General features: G+C 37.9%; 1 protein-coding gene across 3 annotated transcripts in view; it reads left to right on the top strand.

The window, feature by feature from the left end:
• Ric3 (RIC3 acetylcholine receptor chaperone) overlaps positions 1–21,003 on the top strand; it is a 43,673-nt gene that overhangs the window by 17,217 nt on the left and 5,453 nt on the right. The window contains exons 1-4 of one of the 3 annotated variants that reach the window (XM_074041036.1): positions 7,245–7,335; positions 8,720–8,946; positions 9,936–10,008; positions 12,007–12,100. In XM_074041036.1, the coding sequence (XP_073897137.1) occupies positions 8,746–8,946; positions 9,936–10,008; positions 12,007–12,100 (368 nt within the window). In that variant the 5' untranslated portion in view covers positions 7,245–7,335; positions 8,720–8,745. Of the gene's footprint in view, positions 1–7,244; positions 7,336–8,719; positions 8,947–9,873; positions 10,009–12,006; positions 12,101–21,003 lie in introns of those variants that run through there. The other 2 variants (XM_020184748.2, XM_074041037.1) reach the window with 2 other exon arrangements.

The raw sequence follows: 21,003 nt of genomic DNA, 5'->3' as shown, positions 1-21,003 counted from the left end.
TCCAGATAATATTATATTGTATGTATATACCATATTGTGTTTATCTCTTGATCTGTTGATGGACGTTTAGTTATTATATAAATAATGTTGCTATGAACATTTGTGTACAAGTTTGTGGCATGAGCATATTTGGGGGTAGATGCTTATGGGTGGAATTTATCAGCTATGTGGTTACTCTTATGTTTAACCTTTTTTAGATACTACTAGACTTTTCCAAAGCAGTGGCATCATTTCTCACCAGCAGTGTATGAGTTCCATTTTCTGTACATTCCGCCAACACTTGTTATTATCTGTCTTTTTTTTTTTTTAATGTGGTCATCCTAATGTGTGTGAAGCGTATCTCATTGTAAGTTTAATTTGAATGGTGTTGAGCATTTTTTAATATTCTTAACCATTTTGTATCTAGTCTATAGAAAAACATCTATTTAGATCCTTTGTTCATTTAATTGGGTTACTTGTCGGTTTACTATTAAAAGAATTAATTCCTTTTGTATTTTGGATACTAACCCTTATCAGATATATGCTTTGCAAATATTTTCTTCCATTCAGTGGGCTATGCTCACTTTCTTGATGGTGTCTTTAACAGCATAAAACTTTAAATTTTAATGATATCAAATTTACTTACTTTTTCTTTGTGTTTTTGGTGTTGTGTATACCAAAAACAGGGATACAGGGAGTTGACTTGCATTGCTTTCCTGTACATGTGTGTTACCTTCCAAATTAATTCTTCTCAAACTAACCTTTTCTCTAGTTCCAGGTATCCTTCTCCTATTGGCCTCTGTCACTTTAAAGTATCTGCTTTAGTTTCTCTGCATTGAGGGCAATAAATGCTATCTAGTTTTTTGGGTGTCTTACCTATCCCCATAATTCCCTTGTGTGCTCTCGCTTTATTGTGTGATCAGAGTCCAGTCTCCTTGTTGTGTTTACCCTTGATCTAATGTCCGCATATGAGGGAGAACATAGATTCTTGTCTTTTGAGCCAGGTTAACCTTGCTCAGAATGATGTTCTTCAATTCCATCCATTTACCAGCGAATGATAACATTTCATTCTTCTTCATGGCTGCATAAAATTCCATTGTGTATAAATACCACATTTTCTTTTTTTTTTTCTTTTTTCTTTTATCACTCATATATGCATACAAGGCTTGGGTCATTTCTCCCCCCTGCCCCCACCCCCTCCCTCACCACCCACTCTGCCCCCTACCCCTACCCCCCCACCCCCTCAATGCCCAGCAGAAACTATTTTGCCCTTATCTCTTAATTTTGTTGAAGAGAGAGTATAAGCAATAATAGGAAGGAACAAGTGTTTTTGCTGGTTGAGATAAGGTTAGCTATACAGGAGTTGACTCACATTGATTTCCTGTGCGTGTGTGTTACCTTCTAGGTTAATTCTTTTTGGTCTAACCTTTTCTCTAGTTCCTGGTCCCCTTCTCCTGTTGACCTCACTTGCTTTTAAGGTATCTGCTTTAGTTTCTCTGTGTTAAGGGCAACAAATGCTAGCTAATTTTTTAGGTGTCTTACCTATCCTCACCCCTCCCTTGTGTGCTCTCGCTTTTATCATGTGCTCAAAGTCCAATCCCCTTGTTGTGTTTGCCCTTGATCTAATGTCCACATATGAGGGGGAACATATGATTTTTGGTCTTTTGGGCCAGGCTAATCTCACTCAGAATGATGTTCTCCAATTCCATCCATTTACCAGCAAATGATAAAATTTTTCTTCTTCATGGCTGCATAAAATTCCATTGTGTATAGATACCACATTTTCTTGATCCATTTGTCAGTAGTGGGGCATCTTGGCTGTTTCCATAACTTGGCTATTGTGAATAGTGCTGCAATAAACATGAGTGTGCAGGTGCCTCTGGAGTAACCTGTGTCACATTCTTTTGGGTATATCCCCAAGAGTGGTATTGCTGGATCATATGGTAGATCTATGTTTAGATTTTTAAGTAGCCTCCAGATTTTTTTCCAGAGTGGTTGTACTAGTTTGCATTCCCACCAGCAGTGTAAAAGGGTTCCTTTTCCCCCGCATCCTCGCCAACACCTGTTGTTAGTGGTGTTGCTAGTGATGGCTATTCTAACAGGGGTGAGGTGGAATCTTAATGTGGTTTTAATTTGCATTTCCTCTGTGGCTAGAGATGGTGAGCATTTTTTCATGTGTTTTTTGGCCATCTGACTTTCTTCTTTTGAGAAAGTTCTGTTTAGTTCATTTGCCCATTTTTTTATTGGTTCATTAATTTTGGGAGAATTTAGTTTTTTGAATTCCCTATATATTCTGGTTATCAGTCCTTTGTCTGATGTGTAGCTGGCAAATATTTTCTCCCAGTCTGTGGGTGTTCTCTTCAGTTTAGAGACCATTTCTTTTGCTGAGTAGAAGCTTTTTAGTTTTATGAAGTCCCATTTATCTTGCTATCTCTTAGTTGCTGAGCTGCTGGGGTTCCATTGAGAAAGTCCTTGCCTATACCTCTTAGTTCCAAAGTATTTCCTACTCTTTCCTGTATCAACTTTAGAGTCTGGGGTCTGATATTAAGATCCTTGGTCCATTTTGAGTTAATATTGGTATGGGGTGATAAACATGGATCTAGTTTCAGTTTTTTGCAGACTGCTAACCAGTTTTCCCAGCAGTTTTTGTTGAAGAGGCTGTCTTTTCTCCATCGTATATTTTTAGTGCCTTTGTCAAAGACAAGTTGGTTATAGTTGTGTGGCTTCATATCTGGGTCCTCTATTCTGTTCCACTGGTCTTCATGTCTGTTTTTGTGCCAGTACTATGCTGTTTTTATTGTTATTGCTTTGTAATATAGTTTGAAGTTGAGTATTGTGATACCTCTGACATTGCTCTTTTTACTGAGTATTGCCTTGGCTATTCGTGGCCTCTTGTGTTTCCATATAAATTTAATGGTTGACTTTTCAATCTCTTTGATGAATGTGATTGGAATTTTGACGGGAATTGCATTTAATGTGTAGATTGCTTTTGGGAGTATAGACATTTTTACTATGTTATTCTACCAATCCATGAGCATGGGATATCTCTCCACTTTCTATAGTCTTCCTCAATCTCTTTCTTCAGAAGTTTATAGTTTTCCTTGTAGAGGTCATTCACATCCTTTGTTAAGTTTACACCTAGGTATTTGATTTTTTTTTTTTGAGGCTATTGTAAATGGAATTGTTTTCATACATTCTTTCTCAGCTTGTTCATTATTAGTGTATAGAAATGCTAATGATTTTTCTATGTTGATTTTATATCCTGCTACCTTGTTATAGCTGTTGATGATGTCTAGGAGCTTTTGAGTAGAGTTTTTTGGGTCTTTAAGGTATAGGATCATATTGTCTGCAAATAGGGATATTTTGACAGTTTTTTTACCTGTTTGTATTCCATTTATTCCTTCTTGCCTAATTGCTCTGGCTAGGAATTCCAGTACTATGTTGAATAGGAGTGGAGATAGTGGGCATCCTTGTCTGGTTCCTGATTTTAGAGGGAATGGTTTCAGTTTTTCTCCATTAAGTATAATGCTGGCTGTAGGTTTGTCATATATAGCTTTTATAATGTTGAGGTACTTTCCTTGTATTCCTAGTTTTCTTAGAGCTTTTATCATGAAATGGTGTTGGATCTTATCAAAGGCTTTTTCGGCATCTATTGAGATGATCAAGTGGTTTTTGTCTTTGCTTCTGTTAATGTGGTATATTACATTTATTGATTTTTGTATGTTGAACCACCCCCACATTCCTGGGAGGAAGCCTACTTGGTTGTGGTGAATGATTTTTTGATGTGTTGTTGAATTTGCCACTCCTGGCTTTTAATCAATTTTTCTTCTAGACTCTTCAGAAGAAGAGTCTAACCTTTTATGATATTGGTTTGCTGTTGTTTATCTTCCACCAGCTCATTTTTCTTTTCTTCCTCTTTTTGTACATATTCCTCTAGTGTTTTTTGGTATTGGAAACAATTCATTTAATTTTAATTAGCTTTATCATTTAGGTGGTGTAGAGTTTCTTCTCATGCTTAACTGCATGAATAAAAATTTTCTGTATATTCCACCAGTACCTGGAATATAATGTGTGAAAATGTGTATTCAGTTCTTCCCTAACCATAAGCCCTCCCAGTTTCTTCATTCTTCTCTTAGTACCTTAAATTCATCTTAGAATATTCTTTCTTTTTCCCCATATCTGTAGTGTGTTCAATATTCACTGCTGCTGCTAATTACATGGTAATAGCTCTGGGACCTCCCCTTTGCTTTTTAGAGCTATAGCCACCACCCCAGGTGCTTGGATCTCAGAGCTAACTTACTGTTCGCTAACAGCTTTTTTGTTGGTTTTTTTTTTTTTTCCAAACCCTAGTTCCTCTCTATATTAGATCTTATACTCAACTGCTAGAGTACTTTTCTCATTCTATTTCCTGACCCAATGTTCTCAGTATCAAATCCATAGCCACACAAGTTAGCATTTAAACTCCTCCCCCATCTCTGCTTCCCTTTCCTTACCTCTTGTTACTTCCCTGAGTGGAGCCAAACTAAATTGGTAGTTAACTCTATTTAGTGTCTCTTTTTACCATGTACCCTCTTCTTCCTTCCAGTGTTCTTTTGCTTCTGTGCTGGTCTGAATCTCTCATTCCTTTCTGTGATTGACCCCGTTTTACTCCACTCTTATTTTTTTAATTTTTAATTTTTGTATCCTTTCAATATTTAGACATGCCTGGGAGTCAAGTTAGCTAGATCCCATCTCCACCAATAGCTGGGCATGGTCTATGCTTGTCATTCCAGCAATGCAGGAAGTGTAAATAGTTTTTCTAGTAAGAAAGTTTATGATGATGCCCTGCCCTTGTTTGTCTTTCTTTGGGACATACTGTGTTTTATAAAAGTTGTTCCATGTGGGAACTGTTATTTCTTTTTTGTTCATGGCTCTCTTCCTACCTATGGCAAAATCTTGAACATGGTAGGTAACCCATAAATCTTCATGGCTGAGATATCTATAAGAGTTTTTAGGGAAATGTATAATATTTAGCAGTATCATCATTTTTAATCTTAAAAATGCAAAATGTTGCCTTTTATGTCATTTGGTTTTAGGATTTTTGTTTGTTTGTTTTGTTTTTTATGCCAGGGTTTTCTTTTTCTTTGGCAACACTGGGATTTGAACTCAGGGCCTCACACTTACCAGGCAGGTGCTTTATCACTTAAACCACTCCACCAGCCCAAACAACAATTTTTTTTTGTTGTTTTTGTTCTTTTAAATGCTGGGTATTGAACCCAGGGCCTTCCATGTGCTAGGCAGGTATGTCAGGTTTTAAAGACATTGTTCTCTGGGCAATAAAATGAGGTTCAATAGCATATTGCTACAATATTAGATTTAGTTTATTGAACACTAGCCACTTGATGTATCAGGTCCTCTCAAGAGAAACATGAGCTTCCTGGATGCTGGCTAGACATTTTTTAACAGCCTTAAAGCTAGTACTCACCATTTAATATAGATCCTTGACAATTTAAAAGAGACATAGTCAGCAGCACACAGAATAAGGGGTGGTGACTTGGTTGCTTCTGCCTTTGTCCTAAGCTATGTTTCTGTTGCTGATGCATTCTTAAAAAGAAGCATTTCTCAGCTGGGTGCAGTGGCTCATACCTATAATTTCAGCTATTCGAGATTGAGAGGATCATGGTTTGAGGCTAGCCTGGGCAAGGTTAGTTAAACCCTATCTCCACCAATAGCTTGGAATAGTGGTGCATGACTGTCATCCCAGCTATGTAGGAAGTGTAAATAGGTTGGCCCGGGAATAGATGTGAGACTTTATCCCCAAAATAACTAGAGGAAAAAAGGGCTGAGGGTGTGACTCAGGTGGTAGAGTGTCTGCTTAGCAAGCTCGAGGCTCTGAGTTCAAACCCCAGTACTACAAAAGAAGAAAGAAGAAGAATTTCTTCCCATAATTTCTATGTCATCCAAAATCAGTATTGAGAGGGAAAGGAGGATTACTGGAGTGAAGCTTAGGTGAGAAAGAATGCAAGGCAGAAGGCAGCTTCCAAGCCTAGAAACTAGTCATCTTACCTTCCTGGTTCCCTTCTTTCTTCTCTCAGGAGCGCAGAGATGACTTAAAACCAGCTCTCACTTCATGGCGCTTCATTAACTTTATCAGTGTGAAGTTCTTTTTTCTTTTCTTTTTAGCCCTTTTACCCTCAATCTACATGTCTGTTCCCTTCCTAGCTCATATGTGTATACCCTAATGTGTTTGTGTTATGTCTTAATACCTTCATATTTTCTTGAAATACATGTATGTATGTATATACACACACATATAGTTATGTGTGTTCACCTTGCATGATGGTATTTGCCTTTTTTAAACTAAATCAATATGCTTGGCAATTTTTAAAGATGTGTTCATGTTGCTATAGATATTTCTAGAGTGTGATTTCTAAAAGTACCTAGAATTCTGCATTTGTATCCACTCCATTTTGATATTTCACTCTTCCAGTGGAAATCAAAGTTACTTCAAGCTCCTTGCTACATTATCATCACAGAGAATCTTCTTACACAGGTCTATGGTCTGTAATTCATTTGAGAGTATCCTAGGGATTGATCCACCATAGAGAGGATTTTGGTTCATAGGGCCTATTCATAATGTCATTAAGAAGAGACAGATCACTTAGAAAAATGACTGTATCAGTTTGCACTCTAACCCACAGTGCATGAGAATTCTTGCCTCCCTTATCTTTGCTAGTCTTTGCTGTTAACCACCATTCTAATTTTTGTCCTTCTGGTGGGTATAAAGTACTCTGTTACTATCTTAATTTGCATTTTTCTCATTTTTTGTATATTGAATGTAATCATTTGTTGTATATTGAATTAATAATGGTAGTCATTTAGGCTTCGCTTTCTGTAAGTTCCTTACTCGTGTCTTTTGTCCATTTTTCTATTGGGTTTCCTGTAATGTTCATATTGAATTGTAGATTCTCTTTGAATATTGTAGATACTTAATCCCTTGTCAGTTTCAAATGCTGGAAAATCTTTTCCTTTGTCTTCATTTCTCTTAATTCTATTTATGATGTTCTTTATTGAACACAAATTCCTAGTTTAGTTGAAGTCAAATCCAAATTTTTTTTTAACTTCATGGCTTGTAGTTTTAGAATCTTCTTTATGAAGTCTTTCTCCTCTCTAGTGTTTTCTGTTCAATATTTTATCTACTGTAGTTTCTTCATACACACTTGTTTAAGTGGCCTTCTGAAGTGGTGCCTTTTCTTTCTTTCTCATATTGCTCCCAGGAGGCTTATGTGGTTAACTTTTGACCGCTGTTGATGGAGGAAAAAATGCAAGAAAATGGATGCCCTCCAATTCTCTAAGCCTTGCTCTTTCTCTCACAAGGTTGGTTCCTTTGACCCTGTTCATACTGTATGAATCCTGTCTGCTCAGCTATAGCTGATTAGAATCCAGTGAAGAAATAGGCACATGAATTGAATAGGGAATTTTCAAAATAAAGTAGACTCACAGCAGGGATACATCAAGAAACACCTTTGAATATTGTCTTAGAAATTAAAAAGACAGGACTATAAAATAGGTACGATGTGTGTAGGGGGTATACTTACGGAAGGGGGAGGGTGAATGGAGATTAAGGTAAGAGAATATGGTTGATGGACTTCATATACTTATATGAAATAGAACAATGAGACTTCTTACAGTTGCTTTAAGTGGGATGGACAGGGGTACAGGGGGAGAGAGAGTAGGGGGTGATTAACCATTGTACAATATAAGCCTATTTGGAATTGTCATAATGAATCCCCCCTGTACAGCAAATATATCCTAATAAAAATTTTTAAAAAGAAAGAGATAACTATCTACTGAAGCACTGTACTCAAAGTCTTCTTCCAAAGAATTTGGAATTAGAACCAATCTTAACTAGCCTCTTGAAGGATATGCAAATTTAGAGTGGCTGTCTTCCACTATATGCACAAAGAAGCTATAGAAATTACCTGAAGAAAAAGGAGAATGAAGATGTGCAGAGAAGCAAAGAAAAAAGCCTTATAGTTCCATAGAGAGGGAGAGAGTTTGTGCTAGAATGTGAATGTAGTTGTCCTGGATCCTGATGGCTTCCCAGTTTCTGGTTCTGGACTCTCTTGAGGCCACATTACATTTCCTTACCTGTATTAGATAGGGGTGGCTAACTGCTGTAACAGATAGACTCCAAAGTATGTAATGGCCCTAACAGAATAGAAGTTTATTTCTTACTTACACAAACAGGACCAGATGGCTCTAAGTTAGTGGAGTGGCAGCAGTGGAGAGCCCTGTGTCACATAGTTGTTTAGGAACCCATGTTCATGGAGGCTTTGTCATTTGTAGCATCTGGTTTCCAAGCTCTCCCTGGATGTCAGCATCCATCTTGCAGAAGGGAAATGATCATGGAATTGAATACAAGGGAAGTTTTATAGACCAGGTCTTGAACTAGCACAATCACTTACATTCCTTTGGCCGGAACTCAGTCACATGCCATATTTAACTATATGGGAGGCTGGAGAATGTGGTCTAGCCATGGACCTAGTAGGAAGAGAAAATAGGTTTAGTGAACAGCTAGAGTTTACCACATCATATTTAGTATCTGTGTGATATCTCTATATCCTTCTAATCAAGTTTCTTTTTTTTACTTAAACTCAAGTTGGCTTCTGTTATTTGTACCTTGATGCATGAGGTATTTTCATTAGAGACATATTAAAAATAGTGGAAGAGATAAAGTCCAATTAATTTATTTTCTCAGGAACATTGGGCCGATTTCCACCTATAATGCATCATCACTCCACACCGTCACGTGGTCAGACCCCTGGGGCTCGTTTCCAGAGGTCTCACCTTGCAGAGGCATTTGCAAAGGCCAGAGGATCAGGTGGAGGCACTGGAGGAGGAGGCAGTGGACGAGGCTTGATGGGGCAGATTATTCCAATCTATGGCTTTGGGATATTTTTATATATACTGTACATTTTATTTAAGGTAAGTGGAGTCATCTTATATCAGTGAAAATATAATACTGTAATGAAAATTATTGTCTCTATGAAAACTCTTCAGATTTTTCAACTATGTCATCTCTTTAAACCTTGCCTTCTCTTCATGAGGTTCTTAGGAGAGCTATTATCTCAGTTTTACAGATGAGAAATCTTGGCTCAAAATTTAAGCTGCCCCAGAATTTACAATTCAAAAGGCAGAACCAGGACTTGAACCTAGATCTTCCAGTTCCTAATCCAATGCACAATATAATTCAAAGCCTCTGCCAAAGGAGAAAGATTGAGCATCTTTGGAAGCTAAAAGGGCATAAAAATTTTCTAAGAAGTAGTTTTATTCTTAGGATTGGTGCAGTGGTTTCCAGGTAGCTACTGTGAGGGCATATAGTGTTTGTACCAACACCACATTATTCTTCTTTTCCCCCACAGGAATATGAGATGCTGTTTTAAACATCATCTTCACTAATCCTGAGTCAAAGTTGTCACATTCTGAAACTAAGCCTGACAGTTACTGGTTCTGGGGAGTGATACTGTGGGTCTATTAGAAGCAGACCCCCAGTTGAGTTCTACCTCTAGGCAGGTTTTTGTAGGCCATAGGCCTGTGCACTGTGTGGTAGAGGCAGAAGCTTCCTTTTATGCCTCTAACTAGAGTAAGGTTGGAGTGATTTGAATTCCTTCTTGTCTAGGAGTAGCTTGAGTTAAGTCTCCCAGAATGCCCTTGGGGTTCTTCACATCCTCTTTTAGACAAACACGGGCAAGGCAGATGACCTGCAGAAAGATTTTTTTTTTCCTTGTGCCTTGATCATTTTTCTCTTCTCACATCTTCCAGTGGCTTTTTTTTAGATGTTTCAGTAATGTTGATATTTGATTTCTGACTTAATTTTTGTCTCCCAACCTTTTTTTTCCCATTTAATATGAGGGGTTCCATGACTTTGAGGTTCTGAGCTGCTGTTGATGTGCTGTACCTCCTTCACTTCTCAGCTTTCAAAAGGGAAAACTGCAGAGGATCGGAAATGCCCTACTCCCACACCTGGAAACACACACAGGAAAATTAGTAAGTGCCCCTTCTCAGTATATTCATGAGTGTCAGCTGTAATACAGGTGCAGGGACAATCTGTGGCTATATCTTGAAAGCATTTCTCAAAAGTTGCTCCAAATTAATCTGATGCCATTTTCACCTTAGTGCTGGGAATTCTCTAAAGTTTCCATGTTGATGTTGGGCTTTTAAGGGAAGTATGCTGCAAAAAGTACAAAATCACGTATTCATCTTTCACATTTGAAACGGGTTATGTCTCATTTACAGACTTCAAAGTATTGGTAGCAAATAGCTTTATTTCACAGACAGGAAAACTGAGATAGAGAAATTGTATTGTTGCCCAAATCAGTTATTAGCTCTAGGGAAAGAGTTTAACACTTTAGACTCTTGAAACATGATCATCGAATACATATTGCCCAACTAGAATATTCTGTGCACCCTGGGGAAATAAAATGTATGCAGCATAGCCTTTTCCTCTAAGAACTGATAGACTAGAATAAATTACAAGAAAAATAACCTGTGAAATACTTACTACCTAGAAAGGAGGAACTTGTTAATGCATTATGGGAAATCACGTCTGGGTGACTATGGAGGAGGGCCTGTCAGATGACTTGAGTAAGATACTGATAAGCACAAGGTCTTGAGCTTGTGAAGTTCATGTATGGCAATTGTGGGAAAGAAGTCTTAAAGAGTAGTACATGGATAGACTGATACTTTATCCTATGGATGATGAAGCCTCCTCAGAGATTTTTTAGAAGAAAGGCATCAACAGAGTGAAGTGAGACTGAGCCAAACTGCTGTTTGAATTTACTCCTGAGTTCTCTGGAACCAGATATCCCAGTCACATTCTTCATATTTTTTGGAAATATTAAATTGTCAAGGAGTCCCTAAAGAAAGCTACTGTGTTCTTAAATGAGATAATGCTGGTAAGTGCATCAGTATTTTTTTTTAATTTGGGCTCTTTTCTAAAGGGTAGCAAATTCATTATCTTGTCACATAATGCATTTGAGACAGAAGTAAATCAGATGAATTCCTAAGAGCAGCATTTTGGTAATAATGGACATAGCAGTGATAATCAGATCCTTATACTTTAATTATAAATCATGGAGAAAATAAAAATAACGTAAGCATTATGTACATAGTCCTCAAGACACTTTACAGATGTTAACTGCATGCATGAGAATTTGTTGTATATGCATGAAAAGGTCTTGAAATGTACTACATTTTATAATCTCCCTCTCAATATATTTGGATGGAAGCATATTTGGATATGAGAGAGAAATCTAGATTACCCAATTAATGAGTAGCATTTTATTTTCATTTCATGTTTTGATTGAGTGACTTATTTTCCTGTTCTAGTTTGAGAGTCTTAATGTTAGTTTCAGTAGATATGTGTGCTCCCTACCGACCCTGGTTTAGAAAACTGCATCTGGGTGACAGAATTAACTCCCTAGCATGGCCTGCTCTTTATTCTAGATATCCATTCTAGAAAATTTTGTCCATAGATGTTTCAGCCCTAGTTCAAGACTTCCTCTGTTGGAGAAGTACAACATTTAAACTATTAATTTCCAGATATGTTTTCAGACCTTAGTTGCAAGTAAAATAGTCCTCATTTCAGGGTTTTAACTCCCTTTCTAAAGTACCTTGTAGGTTTGGTACTGTACCCTCAAGCATCATTTGGATCACAAATGGTATGTTTATCTTCTGCATTTCTTTTTGGATGACTGTGTAGGGGTTTTTCACTCTTGGGTATTTTTTTTACTTTGTCCTGTTTATTCCAGTGTGTAAGAGGAAGTGATTTATTCCTCACTCACTAAATGTGTATCCTCTAGCTTGTGGTTCCCAGTCCTCTGCACCCTTTTTATCGTGGTTGGATTAACTGGAGAAATTCTCAGTCTTTTTTTTTGAATCTCAGAACCAGCCTGGATTATCATAGAGTGTTACAGCCAGTCGTGTTTCATGGAAAGGCTTAGGGAGTTGTGTATGATGTTTTTTAGATTGATGCTTATTTTTCAGCCAATTTTGAGCTTGCTCAACTGCAAGAAAAACTGAAAGAGACAGAGGAAGCCATGGAAAAATTAATCAACAGAGTGGGACCTAATGGTGAGAGGTAGGTTTTATTAACAGGATTCAGATGATTTCCCACTCAGAGGTAATTCAAAATTTTGACTTTCTTTGATATGTAGACAACTTGTTTTCATTTTATGTAATTGTCAACTTACTTGCCATTTTCATACTCTTTCTCAATTAACATTTTCACTTTCATACTATCAAGCAACCTTTTAAGAGTATAGTGTAGCTGGATGTTGTGGTCCAGCACTTCAGAGGCACAAGTAGTAGGATTGTGAGTTTGAGGCCAGCCTGGGCTACATGGTGAGACCCTGTGTTTTAAAAAAAAAAAAAAAAAATAGTTTAGTGTGGTACGAATTATTGTGGGAGTGTGTAAATTTGTGAGTAAATTCTGTAGGGTGAAATAACCTAGTTTTAAGGAAGACAGCTTCCTAGCTGTCTAAAAAATTTATAGTTTTAAGTACAACCTGATTATTGAATATTGTGCTTTCTATTTGAGACCAAATAAGAAAGGGGAGCAAGTGCGACCATATTACACATTTATGTTTTGTGTCAGTTGACCTGCTGCCAGCACAGGATTAGTTATGAGAGTAGGTTTCAAGAGCTAAACTAGCCCTTGAGGATGCCCCACAGGAAGGACATGCTTCCCTGTGCTACCATGCTGCCATGCTAGTCAAAGATCTGAAAATATGGGTGCAGGAGGTTGAAGGAAGAGGCAGTAACTAAGAAAACATGGATGTAGGAAAACCAGGGAGTTAAAACCAGAATGTGGTATTGAGTACAAGAGGGATTCAGTTTTAGCTAGGCCTTCTGGCAAGGATGGTGAAAGAACTACTACAGGGTGAGTGGCAAAGTATCAAGCAGGAAGATGTATTGAAAGGTCCCTCCTGTAGCTTCAAGGGCACACTATGAGTCTCTGTCAAAGGAAACTGCTGCTCTACCTTGGCCTCTTTTATTTTCCATCTTTGATGGTCCTAGTGCCCCATGCTTCTTCCCATATTCACTGGCCCAACTCACTTGCCTTTGGCTGGAGAGAAGAAGAGCAGACATCTTCAGATTGTAGCCTCCTGGCCTGATATTTCCTTGTAGTATCTACAGGGCTGCTGAAATGACATTTATGAGAATTAACCTCGCCTATCTAGGCCCAGGAACTTTGACCATCTTGTAGTCTCCAGAGCAAAGTTACTATCTAGAAAGTTCCCTACTATATATATATACATTAATACTTCTTTTTGAGTATACAATGATAGTTGGTGTTTATTGTGCACTTACTAAGGATCATGCTCTGAGTTAATTGCTTTATATATATTATCGAATATATGATTATTTAGACAAATGACTAAACTAATTACACTTTAGTCATACTTCTCTGGACTTTTCTGCTCTTTTCCTGTAGCTGTCACTCACAATCTGGGTGAGAACTACCCAGACTTTTATGGACTCTTATGCCTCAAAAAAAAATTTTTTTTACCCTGGCCTGGGTTCCAGGCCTTATCTAAAGGTCATAAAATCCATAGATAAAATATCTATGGACAGGGCCCCTCACTGGGGAGACTGAGCCCCTGGGACTTAGAGACAATGAAGATATTCCCTCATTATCCCACTGTTTCTCAGACTCTTGGATCAAATCGAATGATCCACCACTCAACTTGTGCTCATTACCTGTTGATAACCTAAGCCATGAATACAATGTTGTAAATCCTGACCATTTTCTTTCCTTGTTGTGCAAGGATTATGTCTACTTGTTTTATGTGCAGAGCCCTACACTGCAGCTGAGTTGTGTCATCTCACTATTTCTGGGACCTCAGGGCCTAGCCCAGAGTGTTTTGCTCCTTGTAAGATGCTGAGGTGTGGACTCCTTAAAAACATGTTGATTACAGCATGCAACATAGCAAAGATTATGTAAGACATTTTCTAAAGTACTTTTCAGACACTGGGGAGGAGCTCTTCTTCCACAAAACAGAACATGGCTCCTGGCTCTCCAAATCTCTCATTTTCCAGTCTATAAGATGTGACTTACTCTTTGACATGCCTTGATCCAATACCTTTTATCCTTATAAATAGGCCCTATGGGACTTCCCACTTTCAAAACTGTGAGAGTAGGCAACCAGTGTTTCTACAGTGTCTTCCTTTTTATACTTACAGTTTATATTCTTTAACTTTGGTTTCTGTGGTATTTGTTCTTTTATAGGTGTGTACTTCTAAGATTATTAGACATGCCCAAAATACTCCAGTATTTTTTCTATAAAACACAATTTTACTGCATCTTCAGACATCTGTGGGTCAATGAGAGGATTAAGACAAAGAAGTCATGTCATGTTCATTTCCAGCCTCCTAAGTCCTTTTACATACATATTTTAAATAGCAGTCCATAACCACAAGATGTTGGCTTGAAATCACAGAAATATGCAGTTTCTGAAACTTTATCTTACATATATTTATGTAAGAATAAGATGTGGGAAATATTTTTAATATTGTGTAATACACTTTTTCAGACATGTTTCATGAAACCTGGAAGGTCAGTATTGTACCATGTTGTGTCTGATATTAAGCACAATATCCAGCTCAGGATAAAAACCAGAAGTGAGTTGTCCTCATTTCTGTCCTTATGATCAGAAAAGTTTCCTTTTTAGCATGCCCACTTGTAATGATTTACCTACTAGAAGCATGGCATGGCCCAAGGGAAACAGTGAGAGTTCAACCTCTGGTAGCAAAGACCCCCAGGAGGTGTGTTCAGTAGGTGTGTGGGACTTGCTAGAATATCGCTGGCATGGATAGCTATAATATAACATTTTCAAGGGTAGATTTAGTTTTTCATTTTCAGTGTGTTCATAAAGTAGGTACTAAGTACATACTTGTTGAATAAGGATACTTACTTTTGATGTAAACTATGTACTTTATTTTCATGCTAGAAGAGGAAATCATGGCCATTTCCTATTGAGACCCTTTTCTTTAGTTCCTGACCTGTGTATTCAGAGCCTTATTGGATACATCTCACAGCTGCCTACCCTTAGCTTCTTCAAACAATAAATGTTTCTTGACATGAATGTCCCAAGTAGAATGTATTGTTCACTCCAAGTTGATTATTCTGCCTTAATATACCCATTTCAAAAGGTGGCTGCACCATCCAATTAGTTAACCAAAGCAAAAATTAGACATCATCTTTGATCTATCTTTTCCTTCATTCCCATGTTTCATTAATCACCATGTCTTACCATTTCCACCTAGTTCTTAAGTCAGTCTCCTTGCAAAAGACAGTAAACTCTATAAGGACAAGGATTATCCTTCTAAATTCCCGAGCCTAGCACAGACCCATATATAAGCTCTAAGAATATATTAATTGAAATAGAAGAAAGAATGAATGGGTGGTTGGCTTTGTTTTTGACATAAGTCAGAACTTTCTCATGTGGTTTCTTTTTTGCTTTCCTTCAATTCAGTTTTTGCTTTCCAATCAGGTGGTTATCTTTTGTTTTAACCCTTTTGATCTTGAAAAGGGCAGAATTTTTAACATGGCCTACATGGTTCTAAGTGACCTGGCCTTCCATACCTCTATTGCTTTATCTTTCTCTCTCTCTCTCTCTCTCTCTCTCTGGTCCAACTATATTGACCACTTGTGTTCTCTAAAATACTTTTACACTTTTGCTTCTAGAACTCTGCATACACTAGATCCCTGGTATATGTGGGTGTATGGTTCTAAGGAGATCACCATTGAGGAAAAATCATGAATGCTCAGGATGCAGAATTTAGTACTTTAAAATTACTCAAATTTGCCTATACTGTACATACAGCAGGTCTGAGCATATGTAACTTGAAACCATGTGGAGTAGTCTATAATATTGTCACAAAATTTACTGTTGTACACGTTAATACTGCTCGCCAAAAAATAGATCTTTTTTTATTAGAGCATAATTATACAATAGGGATTTTGTTGTGATATTTCTATACCTGCATACAATGTACCTTGATCAAATTCACCCCTTCTGTTACTCTTTCTTATCTCCCCTGCCCCCTTTTTAAAATAATTTTTTTGGTAGTGCTGGGGTTTGAACTCAGGGCTTTGAACTTGCTAGGCAAGTGCTCTACCAATTGAGCCACACCTTCAGCCCTTTTTGCTTTGGTTATTTTGGAGCCACGGTCTTCCTTTCTGCCCAGGCTGGCCTGGATTGCGATTCTCCTGTTTTGCTTCCTGCTGTCCTTGGGATGACACTCACCTGCCATCACACCCAGCTTTTTTCTAGAAAATTGAGATGGAATCTCACAAACTTTCTTTGCCCTGGCTGGTCTGGAACCACAATCCTCTCTATCTCAGCCTCCCAAGTAGCTGGGATGACAGAGGTTTGCCACTGCACCCAGCTGTTGGTCGAGATAGGGTCCAGACTCAAACTGTGATCTTCCCAATCTCAACCTCCTAAGTAGCATGAGCACCGGTATGTGGCCTTTAGAACTATTTTTCAACAGGTTTCATTATTCTGTTTTCATACATGTGTATGAAGTACTTTGATCATATTCACCCCTCCTTTACCCTCTTCTTTAAATTTCCTCCCTTGCACAGAGTCCACCTCCTGTAGTCATCTGCCCCCCTTGTTCTAGCTTATTTCACTTAACATGATAATTTCCAGTTTCATTCATTTTTCCTGCAAATGACAATTTCATTCTTTATGGATGAACAGTACTCCATTGTGCATACACACACACACACACACACATGCACACACACACGCGCACACACACACACATATCACATTTTCTTTATCCATTCATTAGTTAATGGATACCTATGCAGATTCCATAGTTTGACTCTTGTGACTAGTTCTGCTATTAACATGGGTGTGCAGGTGTCTCTATTATATACTTATATTCCTTTGGATATGTGCCCAGGAGTGGTATAGCAGGATCATACAGTAGTTCTTTTAGTTTTTTGAGGAACTTCCACACTGATTTTCATAGTGGCTAGATAATTTGCATTCCCACCAACAGTTAATAAGGGTTCCTTTTTCCCCCACATTCTTTCCAGCATTTGTTGTTGTCTTCTCGATGATAGCCATTCCGAATGGGGTGAGATGGAATCTTAGGATAGTTTTATTTTGCATTTCCTTCATGGCTAAGAATGTTCAACATTTCTTCATGTATTTATTGGTCAGTTGTACTACTTTGAAGGATTGTCTGTTCAATTCATTTGCCCATTTATTAATTGCATTGTTAATTCTTTTGTTGTTTAAGTTTTGGAGCTCTTTATATAGTCTGAATACTCTTTATCCGATAAATAGTTGGCAAAGATTTTTCTCTCATCCTTTAGGTTGTCTCTTCATTCTGGTAATTGTTTCCTTTGATGTGCAGACTTTTAAAATTTTATATGATCATTTTGTCAGTTCTTGTTCTGATTTCCTGAGCAGTTGGAGTCCTATTCAGAAAGGCATTCCCTATGCCTATATCTTCAGTGGTCTTCCCTAAGTTTTTCTCTAGTAGTTTCAAAGTTTCAGGACTTACATTTAGTTCTGTGATCCATTTTGAATTAATTTTTGTACAAGGTGAGAGATAGGTGTCTAAGTTCAGTCCTCCACCTGTGTATATCCAGTTTTCCCAGCACTATTTGTTGAAAAGCCTATGTTTTCTTCAACTTATGAAAAAGTAGATCTTATTTCATGCTCTTTATCTTGAACACTGCAGATGCTTAATTCATTTTTCCCATAACACCACCCAACTTCCACTAAAGCCATGCTACCTTTCAACAAATTGAGTATTTTCACTTCATCACTGAAATTAAGTTCATTGCATTGTGGTTTTTTTTGGCTTGGAAGGATTTCCATAACTTTTATCTTGCTTTTTGGGAGGTATATTTTCACAAAATAAAGGACAGGGAAAGATTTAGCAGATTACACGATGATTTAAACATCATAATATGGGAGTGACTGAGAGCTTCTCCATATCAACTGAACTGCAAAATGTGTGTGCTGAAATTGTTTTGTTTTGTTTTTGTTTTTCAGATTTCTTTTGATTTTTATTTATTTAATTTTGACTGTGCTTGGTCAAAACTGCATTGATAATAAATCTGCAAATAAGGCAGGCTTACTGTGTATTTTTTCCTTTTCCTGAGTTGTCATACTCCATCTACCCCCACCACACACTTAATTTTGATTCTTGGCTTGTCTTACAGGCATAAACATAGACATCATTTTCTCTGAATATCCTTCCTTAAACTCATACAACTTGGCTAGATGCTTCTCCTGTATACTCTTTTCAAGCCCCCTTTAGCTTCTAGAAACTGCCCACATTTCTTGGCTCATGGCCCCCTTTCTCCATAATCCAGTAGCAACAATGGGTTGAAACTTGATATTGCATCAGTCCTGACCCTTTCTGCCTCCCTCTTCTACCTCTTAGGACTTGTAATTGTGCTGTGCTCCCTTAGGTAACCCATGGTAATCTTTGTATTATAATGTAAACTGAGGTGCATCCTTAATCCATCTACAACCTTAGTTCCTCTTATGTGTTAGTTAGCTTTTCTCATTCTGTGACAAAATATCTGACATAAACAACTTAAGAAAGAAAGGATTTATTTATGCTCATGGCTTCAGATTTATTTATGGTCCTTGGCTGCATTGATTCTGAGCTCATGGTGAAGTGGAGCATCATGACATAGGGAGCAAGTTCTCCTCACCTTATGGAGAACAGGACCAGAGAGAAAATGACTGTGCTAGCATTCAGGCCCCAGCCTATGGGATGGTGCCACCCACATTCAGAGCAAATCTTCCCTCACTTAGTTAATCTTCTCTAAAAAGTACCTCACAGACATACCCAGAAATACACTTTACCAGTCTCTTAAGATTGAGCCTTCAGAAAAACCATGTTTTAGGAGGTAGGAAAAGGAAAGTGAGCCAGCATCAGGGTGAAAAACGAATAGTTAAAGGAGGAATACAAATGTCTCAATGGCTGAAGAAGGAGGAAGCCTCAAGGAGAAGGATGGTTTACAGTACAGAAAAGTTAAGAAGAATGAACTAGAAGAAAAAGACCTTTGGACATAGGAGTAAAGTAGCTATTGACAGCTTTTGTGAGTTTCGATAAAATGATAGGATGGAAACCAGATTTGAGGGAGGTGAAAGACACAGATGGTGAGGAAATGGCAATCAGTCAAACTCACACCTAATTGTTGAGAACTGTTTCCATACTGTCATGAACTATTATTATTGCCCTCCAAGAGTTTCAAACCAAGTTGAGACAATAAGAAATCCATGAGCATATTCGTTGCAGTAAATTCAGAAGATGTCATAGGATGCCCATGGTTAATTGCCTAATGCATTTAAGGCACAACATGAGTATACTTTTTCAGAGTTAAAAGAGGATGCTGTAGTTTGGAATTTTTGTCTGTTCCTGCTTCTCCAAATCTAGCTATCCTTTTTTAGTTAAGGGATTTTGGTTTTGCATGAGGTAGGAAACAGAAAATCAACACTGTTTTATTCAGTAAACATCAGAATGCCCTGTGTACAGTCCAGAGAAGCAGCCTGTGAAGTCTGCAGGCCAGAGCTTTGTGATCAGCAGGCACATTCTTCTGATCTGCCCCTGAATTCTCCCACTAAGTGGGTTATTTTAATAAGAATTAGAGCTTATGTGGGAAATAGGCACAGGACTTCCTAATGGGAAGAATAGAGCTGTAACAGGCCCTATAAGTATAGGATTTTAGCTGAAGATAGAATGGACATGGCTTTGAAGCCATTTAGTGTCACAGAAGTGGAGCTGGTGTGTTTTTATTTTCTTCTCACTGAAGTCAATGAGAATGTCATGCCTTCATTTTCCTGTTATCATACTCATTTTGAAAAGAGAAACATTATTTTTTCTTTTCTCTATTAGTCATTAATGCTAATATTTGTTGGGTTGACCAGGAAAAGAAATGCAGGACCAGAACTGGCTTGCAAGAATAGAGGACAGCTCCATAAGTTTAGTACAGAGTGTATCATTTTTCCTTCACAAGTGGTATGTTAACTTAGAGTACTTTGGATTTTCAGGAGAGAATCAGTGGATTCTGTTAAATCCTGCCAATAGATACAAAAACTGGTCTCAATGATGAGATACTTTCTCTCACAGAAACAAATTATTATTGTTGAACCTCATGTTATTTTCACAGATGTTTGCCCAGAACCACACAGCTAGTTGAGACTCAAACTAGGTTCTCTAAACTGTGGAAATTGAGTATTGCTGGAGTATGGCTCATTGGTAGAGTGTTTCCCTAGTGTGCATGAGTTCTGGGTTTAATCCCCAGCAACACACACACACACACACACACACACACACACAGAATTGTACAGAATGTTACCAGAAATCAGGAGACTAGTTTGGGTTACACACACACATACACACACACACACACACACAGAAATCAGGAGACTAGTTTGGGTTATAGTAGCATGATGAGTGTAATTTCTCTTCTATGGACCTGTTTCACCAATTTCCCTATGACCTAGATGATTGAGCTTTCAGAATTATCAAGCTCTGAATATTTAGATACATCCTTATTCTTGCACAAGTAGTAAGTCTGGTGATTCCAGTAGTATATTTTTCCCTGGTTGAGGCTAATGGCCCAAAACATTTTTCTTTGATGGCCTTGCTTCAGAGGAAAGTAGTTTGTAGGCAGTGGAGTAAATGTGAGAGTAGCACATTGCCAGGAGATTAGGGAATCCTGATAGTGAGGTGTACTGGGATGCTGAACTAAAAGGTGACACATCTGCAGTCTTGTCCCAGGATTGATATTAACTCAGTGTGGGACTTTGAGCTATTATGGGCATTAGTTTTCCCATTTATAAAATCAAAACCTTGAGCTAACATCTCTAGTTACCAGTTATGTAGTTATAAGATCAATTCCTAGGGTAACTATCTGCTGCTATTAGATGTCCTGTTCTAGGATCCAGACAGATCACCATAGTGATGGCTTGCTTTGTCCATTGCCTGGCAGTA

This window comes from Castor canadensis, chromosome 1, assembly GCF_047511655.1.
Source record: "Castor canadensis chromosome 1, mCasCan1.hap1v2, whole genome shotgun sequence".
Classification (NCBI taxonomy): Eukaryota; Metazoa; Chordata; class Mammalia; order Rodentia; family Castoridae; genus Castor; species Castor canadensis.
This window is presented reverse-complemented; position numbering and strand designations above follow the sequence as displayed.